The 14,430-nt window shown below is 36.3% G+C and overlaps 1 protein-coding gene across 1 annotated transcript in view; it reads right to left on the bottom strand.

The window, feature by feature from the left end:
• Positions 1 to 394: 394 nt before the first annotated feature.
• The window catches only part of TEX15 (testis expressed 15, meiosis and synapsis associated), a 39,695-nt gene continuing 25,659 nt past the window's right edge, over positions 395 to 14,430 (bottom strand). The window contains 5 exon segments of the mRNA XM_029226708.1: positions 395 to 1,005; positions 1,008 to 1,349; positions 1,352 to 1,638; positions 4,110 to 4,168; positions 6,022 to 13,349. Coding sequence (XP_029082541.1) covers positions 395 to 1,005; positions 1,008 to 1,349; positions 1,352 to 1,638; positions 4,110 to 4,168; positions 6,022 to 13,349 — 8,627 coding nt within the window.

The raw sequence follows: 14,430 nt of genomic DNA, 5'->3' as shown, positions 1-14,430 counted from the left end.
TTAGTGTACTTTATTTCCATATCTCTACGCATTTCTTTATTTATGTAAGTAAATTTATACAATATAGTTTTTAAAATTGTCATTAAAAACTTTTATAAACCCTTCAATGGTTGCATATTTCAATAACTATAATTTACTTAACTATTATTCCTTGAAGTTGCGTTTTATTGAAGGACATATTTAGTGATATTACCAATTCTTTCTTTCTCAGTCTTTGACAACTAGTTTTCCACTGACAATGTAATTCAACTCTGCCTGATTTTAAACAATTCTGCAAGTCTACACAGAAAAATGTGCCATCTATCACCACCTGTTGTAAATTCCACTTACATAAATGTACAAAGATAAAAGTGAAAACTCTACAAAGCAAGTACTAAACTTGTGAAACTCACCGTTAAGTCCAAGGAGCTTCTGGAAGCACCTTCAAATCAGGAGAGCAAGGGTATGCAGTGACCGGTTGATAGTAAACATACTGTGAAAAAACTGGCTGCTGAAAATTGTAAACAGGCATTTGAGATTGGAAATGTCCACTCACTGGCACAAAGTCATTTGCTTGTCGTTCCCCAGCAAAGTAACCAAAATATGGAGAGTACAAAAGATTAGAATGCGTATTTTGAACAGTACTTGTAACTGCAGTCAACATCCCAAAAGGAGGTGGCTGTACTTCATAGGATGTTATTCCCTGGTATGTCGGGGTAATGGAACTGCCATTGCTGCTGCTGTAACGATAAACACACGAAGCAGAGTAAGGATATGAATTTCCAAATGACTGCTCAGAAGAATTATATACTGGGGTACATGCAGACTGTGGAATTTCATTCCAATATGTGGCAGCATTCTGAGTTAAAACTTTTGAATTCTATTGTTCAGAAAAAGAGTATTCTACTGTTTGATTCACATTAAGGGTCATGTTCTCAGATGCTTCAACAGGTGTAGTACTGGAATTCAATGTATCCTTCCTATGTTTTTCTTTTGACTCAGTTTTTGCAGGTTGTGTTTTATTTGCAGAACAGGAATTTTGTTCTGGACATGTATGGGTTCTGGAGAACTGGTGCATTTAGAATTTTTAATGGATGAATTTAATATTTCATTATCTTGAGGTTCAAAGTCAGTGTCATGCATTTCTAAATTGGCATTGATATCCCTCACAAATTAGAAAATAGGCTTTGAGAGCACTGATGCATTAGGCAGAAGAGAAGCATCAGTTTCTGGTTTTATGTCTGAGAGACAAGATTTCTCTGCAGGATCTGAGGAATTCTTAAGAAATTTCTGAGAAGTTATCTCCTGGTCTTTTGAAAGTGTGCCATCTACACGTTTTTGGTCAGAAATTGCCAAAGGAGAACAATCTTATCACTTTTTGTTTCAGCAACACTAAAATTTACATTTCTTTCCTTCATGTTATTTAAGCTTCCCTGTTGTCCACCGAAATCTTCTGAAGTAGCAGATGAAATATTAGTTAAATCTATTTTGCCCTCTAACTTTGACATACAAGTGTCTTTTAGGTTCCTTAAGGGTAAAAGTGAGCCAGGTAGTGATAGCTGAATTTCAACTTTTTTTGGAGAGACATGGTTTCTTTTCAGATTGTCAGATGAACTTGGTCCTATTTCATTTTCACTTTTGGGATGAGATCTCGTAGTCCTATTAAGTGTAACACACATACAAACAACTTTAAATATACAGAGTCACAAAATTTCAATATAAATATAGATTTGAAAATTTTATTTAGGAAAAGAATTCTTAAGATTCACATTTTCCTCTTTGTATTGGCATTATACAAGAAACATATTTCTCCAGTTTTCCTCCCTTGGTTTGAATTTAGATACTTTTCTTGCTGAAGGTGATATATTCCACATTTCAAATATATTTCCAATACATCTGAAAATACCGAGTGCTGCCAATATTGTAATAAATCATGTTATGCTTTGGACACTTCCTGATTTCAATTTTTTTGCAGTAGTTTCTAATTCATATACCTCCAACCTACTGACAATCTTCTTTACTTGCAAATGGCCATATATAGCTGGTGAAACCACTAGCTGTGACTCCTACCCCCAAAAGACTATCTTGTCACAAAGTATCGAGATATCTTGTCTGTTCAAGGTCGAGAGTAGGAAAAGCAGACTTCAAGAATTTCTTGCCAAGTGAATATCCTTGGCATTCCTATCTAAATCTAGACAGTCTCAATCAGGGTGAACGAAGCATTCATTATTGAAGGTCTAGAGCCAGAGAGTTAATGCAGGTCTCCAGGGCAATTATATTTTTTTGGTGTCTCATCAAATTCTTCAAATTACAAGTGGAAAAGAACATGTTGTAAGAAAGAAGTAACCATTCCTCCACAGTCAAGAGAAATTAACCTTTGGCCTAGAATTTGTGTATCCCACTCAGGAAACTAAAAGCCCCTATTTTACTTAACCCAGCCTCCTTAAAAGGCACTTGAATGACAACCTACATCATCATCCAACCCAACAGAATACTTTGACAGTTTCCAGAAAGGACAATTTTGACTTTATCACATTTCCAATGATGTTTCAGTGATGTCTCAACCTTACAGATTGACAGCTGCCTGTGTGATCTATCCTTTTACCCATTCTCTTAGAGGATGTTCTTCCACGACCATGGCACCTTATATTAGAATTCATTTTCCTGCTAATTGAGGCACAGTTCGATCCTTTGAGCAGCAAATACTACCTGCACTTACAAAACTTAGTTTTGTAAACTAAGTAAAACAAATCATCTTAGTTACAAAACTAAGATGATTACAGAACTGGTTTATGTTATGCCTCTGATAGCCTATTCAGCCTTATGCCACTACACAATTATTTAAAGAGTCATCTGTGCCAGGAAAAAGATTCTAGAAATGTAGTAAATTAAAGATCATATTTAATTTTTAAAATAATCAATTTATTTATTTTTGGCTGGGTTGGGTCTTCGTTGCTGTGCACGGGCTTTCTCTAGCTGTGGTGAATGGGGGCTACTCTTCGTTGTGGTACGCGGGCTTCTCACTGTGGTGGCTTCTCTTGTTGCAGAGCATGGGCTCTAGGTGCACGGGATTCAGTAGTTGTGGCTCGCAGGCTCTAGAGTGCAGGCTCAGTAGCTGTGGCGCGCGGGCTTCGTTGCCCTGCGGCATGTGGGATCTTCCCGGACCAGGGCTGGAACCTGTGTCCCCTGCATTGGCAGGTGGATTCTTAACCACTGTGCCGCCACCAGGGAAGCCCTAAAGATTATACTTAGAGAAGCAAAACCAAATAAGACAGAAATGAGAATGCTTATCTTCTTTTAGTTCATATTATTCATTTTCCTCCATAGGATGGAAAAAAAGATGGTAAAAAATGAAGCTTGTCATAAACTGAAAATCTTACAGAGTTGAATGAAACAAGAGATGGTCAACAAGTCCAGTGGTGCCACTTCACGTCAAAATGAGAAAAACATAAATAATGTAGTGGGTTTTTAATAAAAATAACTAATTCAAAAAGAATTTAAAGAACTAGCCTTTATTCTGAAATCATGTTCTTTCTATATATTGTGGTGTTAATACATCCTTTCATGAAACAGTAGTATACTTATAATATGTGAGTGTGTTTGACTAAGCTCCCACTTAGGAATAAAACTTGTCAATTTTTATCCTGTTAGCCAGTCCTGAAATTCGACAGGTCTATAAAATCCGCAAGTTTAAAAAAAATCTAATCATTTGCCCCATTCTATGTCCTTTTTAGTAATAAGCCAGTCACTAAGCCCCATCAATTCATTAAATAATGTCTGTCAAATACGACTTTTACCTTCTTATTCTGTAAAGTGTCACTCTTTTCTAAGCCCTGGCTGACTTACTACTTTTAACTGTACTTAGAATCTCCTTACTCTTTAAATCACTGTGAAAACGCATTTCACAGGATATTACCTTTCAATCCTTACAGAATGAAATTCAAACTCCTTAGGCCTTACCTAAGACACTGCATAATCTGAACCTTCTTCTCCCTCCTTAGCTAACTCTTCTCTCCTAAGTTACATGTATAACCCAACAGAGGTAATAAATAAAGGTTTTAGTCTTGTTCCTTAATATGTGCTCAATTTTGTTTAGTTTTTCTTCAGACGGGGCTGATGGCAACTCCTACCTTGGATGCTTGAACGTTGCCTTTTCTCTGTTGATTTTTGTGACATCTTTCATGTTAACCTATGTTTAAAAAACACAGAGAAAACGTACATTGTTGACGGTTTAAAGTACAGTATTTATTATTTTAATTATCAGACATTTGCAATTGCTTGTTCTGTCATCATCTAAAATGCACTGTCTGAAACTATATTCATTAATGATCCTCTCCTTCAAAACTCAGTGACTCTGCTGGACTTCCCATATTTCATAAATGTTTGGAGAAACTTTTTAAAAAAGCTATCTGCAACATTCTTTCTACCCACATCTTACAACACGTCTATTTATGACTGCTTCCTATTTTATGCCCTTTTTAATCAACCAGTCACTCAGTGCCACTGTTAAGTAATGTCTGTCAAGTATGGATTTTCCTTTCCTATTCTGTAAAACAGCACCTTTTTCTAAGACCCAGATGACTTCCTACTTCTAACTATGCTCAAAATCTCTACTCTTTAAAATCACTGAAGAAACAGTTTACAGGACACTACCCTTCAATACGTACAGAACGAAGTTCAAACTCTTCAGGCCTATATTTAGAACATTCTGTTATCTGAAACGATATGCTTCTCTATCTTTAGCTTACTTCTGTCCACTAAGTTAAAATGTTTGTTCCAGACTTAATGTTAAACTCATTTCTCAAATAATGCCAATAAGCATTGTGTCTTTGGTCACATTATTTTCCATAGCTTGGATACCCTCTTCATTTTTTTACCTTCATCTGATAACATTTTTTCCTTTAAGGTAAAGCTTTGATCTGTGTCCTTCTATGAAATCAATGAATAAATTTCTGTTTTTAAAAAATTTTGCTTTTCTTCTCTATACTTACAACACCTTTTTAGTAATACCCTCATTTTACCCTTGATGTGGAGTACACAACTTGTGTTGTTCTTGTGTTTTGGAAGTATGTTTATAAACTGGTTGTTAATTAAGCATTTTCCCACAAACACAGTGCAATAAATGATTTGTTTCCTAGTCTCTAGAACTAAAGTTTAACTAACGAATACAATTAGAGTAAGCTGAGAAAGAACCCTACTTTTCATTTTGCGTATAGGTCTCTCTTTCTTCACTTCTGAAATGAGAAATTCTCAAAAAATTTTGAGTAGTCTCTGAGGGTGGAGTAGGGGCAATTATTAATATGGGCTCTGGAGCTAGACTGCCTTGTTTTACATGTAGGCGCTTCCGTTTACTAACTTTGTGACCTTGGGAAAGTTATTTAACCTTTCTATGCCTCAGTTTCTGTACTTTTTAATAAGATAATAACAGTGCCTACATCATAAGCATTCTGTGAAGAATAGAAAAAGCTAATGCTTGTACATCATTAGAATGCTGCCAAGTATTTAGTAAATGCTATATAAAATCTGTTAAATAAAATGTACTTATGCAGGACTAACTCCTTCATAATCGTCTATTTTAAAATATCTGTACTATTTCTCTGTGTGGATGATAATGGTCAAGGACACAGACTCCACTGTCAATTTTTAATATCCACAACATTAAGTATAGCCTCATTATATAGAAGCTACTCAATAAATACTTGGTCACTTGCTTAACTCACATTCATAATATGTACTTTTCCTTTAGCCGTTATTAAAATTCACACCCTTCCTAGAAGTGTTTTCTAAATAAAACAATTAATTTGAAAGTTTAAAAGTAGACATTTGCAAGGCTATCTCTCACATATACAAATCATTCACATCATTTTGTAGATAATATGGATTGTTTAATCCAATAGTTCAGTTAGTAAATTCATTTTGCAAGGCAGTATTTAAAGCATCCTCAATTTTTACAGTTCTGCAAACTACGTACTTGTTTACTTAAAGAGTAGCCTTGTTCTCAAAAAGAATACCTACATAGGTTTCGCTTAAAACATTTGTTACCTTTTGTTTTTTACAACTGGAAACGGTAGTATTTTCCTCTTGTTCCTGAGGGTCTTCACACTTGTCTACAGTGAAAGGTCGTTTTTTAGAGGAATTTGAAACGTTTTTCATTATGCACTGTGAAACTGCGGGCACCTTCACACAAGTACTGGACTTGTTGATATTCTTCCTAGGTTTTACATGAATATTCATTTCTTCCTTTCTCTCCAGGTGCAAAGTCTTCTTTCTGTTATGTCGCATTTGGCACAGGATAAAGGAAATGGTTAATTTAGCATTTTTAGCACATATTATCTTCATATCTTCAATAGTTTTCATGACTTTCATAACATGGGCCATTTTCCCTAAGTCCTTCCGAGGGGCAGCCATCACATTTTTGAGCAGGGTGGAAAACTGATTGTAGTTGTATTCTAACTCTGTCACAGTGCTTCCGTAATTTACGGATGCTATACATGGCACAAAGTCAATGTACGTGGAAAGAGAATACTTAGACTTCTTTAGAAGTGTTTTTATTTCTGAAAGTTCTTCAAGTTCTCTTGAGAGCAAATGAAGAGCATAGGAGCAATTAACAGCTTCATTAAATTTGTAGATAATATCCAGATCGTTCTTAAGTTCAGAAATAGCAGTCTCTATCACTTTCCAAAGACAATCTGTTGAATTACCTTTAAGAAATGAGAAAGAAGTCATTTCTTCTTGGCACTGAACCAGTTCGGGAAGAAGTGACAAATCAAACCAAAGCATACCTCGAAACCTCTGTTTGTCTAGTTTCTTTGCCATTGAGTTTTTAAGAAAGTGAACTGTTTCTGAGAGCATGACGATTTCAATATAGGTTTCAATGGCCGCAGGTTTTAAAATTACTGCCTCATGGTTGTGGTTTTTCACCATGTCCAAAACATTTTCTTGTGTGATAAAAATATTATCTATGTTATCTTCTTGCAGTAACTGAAAGTATTTTTTTAAAATTTCTAAGTGATCGGTACATCTCAAAGTGAGTTCCTGTAGTTTTTTAAAGTCTGCAAATTCAGCTTGATCCAATATTTCACTAATACAACAGATATCTGGATGTGAAAGCAAAGTACTGTTAAACCTAGAGTCTTCTATGCTAATTGTTGCTTTGTTTACTAGAGCATTTGACTTTCTGGAAGCAATCATAGTATTCTCAAGCCCAGTACTGGAAATGCGTTCACTGCTTAAACCTTTAGACAACGTATCACATATCTTCTGCAACTTAGAAAAAGCATGTTGATTTATTTTGAGTAGTATTTCTTTGCTGTTCTTTCCTGAGTATTTTTTGCAGAAAGACTCTCTCTTTTCTTTCCAAACAAGACTTTTTGCAGCATCAAAAAAGATATGTTCCAGACCATAAAGAGATATTTTAATACTTACTGCCTCATTGCTCTTGATAAAATTAACTTTTGAGGAGATCATTTCTATAATAATCCATAGATGGTCTTGTTTTCCTGGACAGGAATCTTTTTGGGGAGAGTCCCCATATATACTGATCAGATTTAATGTACTTTTTCTCAAGGATTCTAGGTCTCCCAAACTATCTCCAAAGTTAACTCCACAGGTAAATGGAACAGAAAGAGAAAAGTCAAAGCAATCAGAACAATGTTTCATTACTGCCTCACACTCGTTAATCTGTCGTTTGTATTTTAAGAACATGTAGTATGAACTGATTTCCCTTTTGGTTTCTTCAAACACTTCAACCAACTGATCATGATAGTTTTGCAACTCACAGAATGCATGATATTTTAACCTGCCTTGAAAAGCAGGATAGAAATTGGATTGTTGTTGAAACCCACGTGGTCTGCCAAGCAGCTCACTGTACAATGTCTCATCATACCAAAGCAAGCTTCGGAATGTTGGCTCACCTCCTAAGAGCCTTGTTTTGTTTTCAATGAACTGAATAGTTTCCATCATCATTTGAAGTTCTACCAAGGAGTCAAGAGCACACGGTTTTAATTTGCGTCTGCAGTTATACCACAGGTTTTGTTCTACCAACAGGTCTCTTGAAATCAAGATTTGTTTAAATGAACACTCTTGTTTTCTTTCAAAAGCTTCAACAAATAAAGGGAGAATATTTTGACAAACTTTAGTTTCTTCCTGTAGAATCTGCAAAGATGATGCTTCATCTGCCCTCTTCAAAATTTGAGCTATCTTAGCTATAGGAGCCAAATTATTAGTTAAGCAGTGTTCTTCTTTTAATTCATTCATGTATGATGTAGGCATCTTCGGAGGAGGAGAGACGTTGGAGGTTTCAGAGTGGGCATGTAGAAGAGGCATATGATTCATTCCTTTAATGCCTGGTTTGGAATTACAGGCTCTTCCTGAGTGCACTGTGGAGTCAGACTGAGAGTCATGACTAACTTTTCCCTCCTCTTTCTTTCTTTTGTTAAGCTGATTAGAAGCAGTGTTACTCAAAGAGACTGCCTCAGTAGCACCTTTAATGCTTAAATGAGAATCGATCAAGTTGTCTTTAACTGTTTTCTCACTTAAGTAGGAGGATTCTTCTAATGTCTTATTCTTTTGATTTTTGTACTCAGTCTTAACACTTGATCCTTCAGCCATGGTTTTGTGAAATGAATCTTTTGCTTTCTCTGCTTGTTTATCTTTCCACATTTTTCTGTCCTGAATGTCTTTCTTTGCAATACATTTTGGGGAAGAAGAACCCTTTATGTTATCTTTTAAGAGCAGAAAACTATCATGGGAAAATAGTTTCTTCATCATATTGTCCTTACTTTCTTCACTTACTGATGTGAAGTCCAACTCAGAATTCTCAATAACATTTGTTCCATTCCCGTCTATGCGGAAGCAATTACTTGAAGAGGAATGTTCTGTCTTTAGCAGCTCCTTTCCAGCACATCCTTGTTGACAGTGTGGTACAATGGTAGACACTGCTGAAGAATCTACAGCAAAAATGCCCTGTTTATTCAGGTAAGATTGTGAAGATTCTCCCTCACTGTCTGTCACTAGAGTGGCTGATAACAATTGAGGAATACTGTTACACTTTTTGCTTTTTATCAGAGTTAGATTTAATGGGTCCATAAGGAAGTTTCCTGTAATAATGCCTGGTTTGGAGCTCTCATTAGGAGCCGTCCATTTTTCTATAGGAAAATTTACTTCCAGGTTTCTTGTATAACCAGATAAAATAAGGTTATTTGGTTTGTTGATATCAATATTAAAAACATGCGTCACACCTGATTCTAAGACTGAAATAACTGTATCAGTTTTCACCTTTGTGTGGGCTATACAAGTTGCATCATAATTTTTGTCCACACTAAAATTTACGTTGCTTTCTTTTATGCAAGTTAAAGATGCTGAATTCCTTTTACTTATTACTTCATTAGCTTCAGAATTGTTTTCTTTTGTTGTACCCTTAATATTACCATGTGCTGAATGGTTCTTAAGCTTTTCATATTTACTAACGTTAGATAAAAACTCTGCATCGACTTGATTTTCTCTTTTAGTTAGTTTCTCATCTGGGCAGTCTGGGAAAGAGGGACACCCAGTTTTTCTAGAAAAGGGCTGAAGTTCTGATGATCTGGGATTTCTCAAACTGCTAGTGCTATAAGCTGACTGACTTGTACTTTGGGACCTGGAGCAGAGGGCTAACTGTGATTCAGGATACTCTCGATCACAATATCCTCTCATGCGAATAGTGGTGGGACTTCTGGAGACACCGGACACATTTTTCTCAGAAAGGCACTTTGTGACTCTCTCTCCACTTGTTTTATAAGACTTGTGGTTTGATACATGAGTTAATGATTTATCAACTTCAAATCCCAAAGCCCTTTTCTCTCCAGGCTTGTCGTATTTTCTTTTTGACAAAAATTGCTTAGTGGAGTAATATCTTCTTTCAGACACAGAACTATAACCTTGAAGGTCACAACTTTCCCAGAAATTATCGCATATTACTGCATATGCTTTTGGTAAAGGGCCCTTTCTTTTTTCTCCCACTTTAGCTATAAGCTGCAAAGACGTGTGAACTCTTCTGTGAGCTTTTTTTAAGTGACGAACAGCTCTGTCAAGTTTTCTGGAAAGACATCTGCTTTTGCATAAAGATGCTTCACTAGTTAGAATATCCGGGACACTCCTAATGTGTTTTTCTGACCGTGAAAAGGTTTCAATTCGTCCTTGGGATAATGAAGAAAAACGTTCCAACAAGTCCTGACTGGTTAGCCTCCTCCTATTCCCACAAATTTCGTGATGTCGTAAATCTTTATGTGGTATACTCTGGTCCCTAAAAGGTGTATGTGGCTTTCTTTGGCTAATTCTTGATTCTGTGTCCTTTTTACTTCCAGTATCATCACAATCGGTTTTTGACTTTGTAAAGGAACGCCTGCTTTCGTTATTCACTGTTGTGACATTAGAAGGTTCAGTAAGCAAAGGTCCCTTGTTTTGCTTTTCAGAAAGTGAGGTTTCAGGTTTACTCACTAGTCCTGATTCTTGCCTTACATTACCAAATTCACCTTCCGATGGATGATGTGAATTTTCACCAGAACACTGGGAATGAATTTCAAATCGTGGAACTTCTTCCTCCTCCTCCTTTATTTCTGATTTTATGGCTTCAGTTCTATATTTGCAGGAATTATCTTTCAATGCAAGGGATTCAACAGCAGGACTGAATCCTTGCATAAATACATTAGTAATCCTAATTTCTAGATCAGGAAGTAAAATTGGGTTGAAGAGCTCTGCTTTTTTTTTTGCTGTAGAGAAGTAAAAACTACTTTCCTCAGAGCAATGCTGATCGCTATTCTCCCTCCTTGTGGTGCTTTTCAAAACTTCTGTCTCCCCATTAGTGCTTCCTAACAGACCTTCCCAACCGATGCGAGACTTCAGAGCCTCGTATGAGGCCCCGAAATCTTCATAGAGTACATTTCCATGGCTATGAGCGTCCTGTTGAAATAGAAAAGCACTGTCACTCCGTTCTGATCCTACTTCAATCTCATTATCCAATTTGATGCTTTGAAGAACTGAGTTGTCACTTACTGACTGATGAAATGAGTTGTGTAATTGATTTTTATCCATATCTGTTTCACAATCAGAAACCCTATATTTTACTAACAAACCAAAATCTGGACCCTCAGAAGAACAAGTTTCTTTAAACTGGTATCTTCGGTGATCTTCGAGATTTGTGCCTAACGCCGGCACTGGAGCATCAGCTACCTGAACTACAGCATGTGAGGCTACATGCCCTGAAGAACCTGCAACCTGGGGAAATGTTGTGGAAACCAAATGCTCTACTGTCCTTCCAGTATCTTTTTCGTTTATGGCAGTTACGGTACCTTCATTTTCTAACAATGTAGATTCTGTGGACACATGTTTTTTTCCCCAAGTCAAATTAAATGTAGTAGAAAATTCTTCAGAACTCAGAATTTCTATGCTATTGTAATCTTTATTCTCCCTCCTTTCATCTACAGTGGTAAAATTTTTGTTTGCATGAAAACTCTGCTTCTCATCTCCATGTATATTCCCTATGTTGTTTTCTGTAGACAAAGCAATGTCTTCCACTTCAGCCTCATTCTGGTTTTCTTTATCATTATCTCTCTGTTCTCTGCAATCAACATTCAGGTGCACATCACTGTTCAACTGTGAATTACAGAACTGAGTGTGATCTTGACCTTTACTGTTAACTTGAGAATTTTCTTTGCAGTCTCTTTCACTGTTCGCTAAGGACACTGGATCATTTCCATTTCTCCTTTTAACACATATATGTTCTCTAGCTATGCTGCAATTTGCATTATGGGCTGTTTTAATGTCATGAGATGAAGTAACAGCTGGCAGTTGTTTGGCCTGGGGAAGGTCTTTTGCTTCCTGCAAAGCATCAGTCATAACGCTAACACAGTCTTGATCTGGTTTTTCCAATTTCAGTTCCATTCGTTTTTGAGAAATGGTAGAACTTGTATGAACGCTATCTTTGTACTCTAAAGAGTGCTGAGGATGCTTTTGTGAAAGGTTCTCCAGTCTTGGAGTAAGATGATTTTGTATTTCCAATACTAGGTGATCTAGCTCATACTTCTCCTCTGTGGTAGATGAGAAAGATTTTGGCTTTTCTAACCCTTGAGTAATTAATATTTGATCACAATTTTCCACCAAATAATCAAGATTCTCACTCTCTTTGTCGTCTTGATGCAAAGAAATGTGACTATCTGCTGGACTGATTTTTGTTTTATTAGTAAAAGAATGATCACTTTCTTTCCATACATTTTGCTTTTCTTCACGTTTGGAATTGTCTTCTGGCCCAGTGAAGTTTCTCATCTTTCCAATATCTTGAATGTTCTCACGTATGTTTTCTTTGCTTTCGAGCGGAAAAAGCGTAGGCATTTGGTGAACAGCCTGATATACAGTTTTAAAGTTAGAAGACTGTGGTTCTGGAGAGACGTCACTATTATATACTTTTGTACAAGTATTCACTGATTCGTAAGAGTCACGTGGCTCACTATTTTGTTCAATTAAAAGTGGAATGTTGCTTCTCTGCTGGGATCTCTGAGCTTTTTCTCCACTGTGTTCTTGGATTTCAACTTCTGAGACTACATTTGACACACACATTGGGAAGGAAGAATTGTCGTGGCTCTCACACTGTTCTGTCATGGTGATTTTACTGGGCGCTGTACAGTCATAGGTCTTAGAGCCCATGTTGTGAGCCTGGGTTTGTGACTCATTCAAAGAAATTTTGAAGCAAGGGGCATCCAAATAATTAGTAAGAACAGTCTGATCACCAGGCATGACTTCAGATGGTGAGGCAGGATTAGTTGGCATAGATGATAGGTTTATTTCTGAATTAGCAAAACCTAAACTCTTCTCCAATGGCAAGATCTCATTTAAACCTGTGATAGTATTATGTTTTCCCATGCTTTCTTTTCTCTTCATCAGTCTTGGGTCTTTGATGAGTTTTGAAGTAATAACTGTGCTTGAGCCAATATTGTTATGAAGGGGAAAAGCAGGAGCAAAACCACTTAAAACATCTTTAAGATGTGTCAAATTTAAGAGGTCATCATTATTAACACTTTCTCTGGTATCACTGGGAGTAAATGAAGGACCTGAATCACATGCATGTACTTGAGAAGTGTCTCTACATTCTGCTGAATTGTGCTCCATCTGTCCACTGCACGCTTCAAGTACAGAAATGTTTTCATTTTGCACATTTCCATGGGAGTTAGAAATATCTGAGTTGTAAGGATTCATCTCTGAATTTAGTGCATTGCATGAACAGTTTTCCTGAACAAATGGATCTATAGGTTTCCTGAAATGCTCAAAGATGACAGTAGCATCTTTTCCTTTTCCAATTCTTTTGGCCACTGTACAGTTATTCAGAGACCATGTTCTTTCTGTGGAAACAATAAGAAAATAAGGAAAAACAGGAACAAAAAGTGTTTCTTCAGGCAACTCTATTAATGCAAGTAAACTATGTCATAAGCGGTTTTAACTGAAAGTCCATCAAATAACCTAATGATTAAAGTATGTTCTCAGCAGAAAAAGCAAGAAGAGAAGAGGAAGAGTAACCGACCGATAAAGTATAAATGACATAGCATGAAATTCTGCCCTATAGACCCATTATAAGTACTTGCCATGAAAAATTTGAATTTTGACAAATACTAAGAAATAGAAAAATTAACTAGGAATAAAACCATGCTGCTCACAGACTAGGTAATTCTTAGATTAATTTCCTATACACAGATATTTAATAATAGAACCTATACATTATTAGGTAAAATTGTCTCCCTCCACCTACTGTTACCTTGCTTCTTTTCCCTCTACCACAGGAGAACAAAACTGGAAAGGAAAGAGGAACAAGGTAAAGAAGCAGGAGGGGGAAAAGATCAAAAAGGCTGCACAAAATCCTTCCCAGGAGCCAAAGCAAACCACTACCCCTGCTCCATTATGAAATAAATATTCTGGCAAATAATAAATATAAATAAAAACCTGGAAAATAGAAGCAAATTTTCTTTTTATAATTTATAGAGATTTATTCCTAAAATTTCATAAAGCACTTCAATGTAATAACAAAGGAACTTATAAAAACACATATTTAGCAGGTAAAATGTTCACAAAGCATTCATAGCTAACTAATACCATGAAAATACTATTGTTAAAACAGATTATTAATGAGAAGTTGCTCATGAACAATATATGAAGTTATAATCATATCACTGGGAATGTACCATGAAGTTCTTTTTCACAGAATGTTAAAAAGTAGCTTTGTTGAAGATTTCTAAATTATATAACTATTGTGATTATCCTTTTAATTAGAGTAAGCTATAGTGGAAATACGTTCGAAAATACAGATGTGGGACTTCCCTGGTGGTGCAGTGGTTGGGAATCTGCCTGCCAATGCAAGGTACACGGGTTGGAGCCCTGGTCCGAGAAGATCCCACATGCTGCGGAGCAACTAAGGCCATGCGCCACAAC

Source organism: Monodon monoceros, unplaced genomic scaffold (assembly GCF_005190385.1).
Source record: "Monodon monoceros isolate NGI ecotype Baffin Bay Population unplaced genomic scaffold, NGI_Narwhal_1 Super_Scaffold_17, whole genome shotgun sequence".
NCBI classification, from domain to species: domain Eukaryota; kingdom Metazoa; phylum Chordata; class Mammalia; order Artiodactyla; family Monodontidae; genus Monodon; species Monodon monoceros.
The sequence above is the reverse complement of the archived record's forward strand: the minus strand, read 5'-3'. Positions and strand labels throughout refer to the sequence as shown.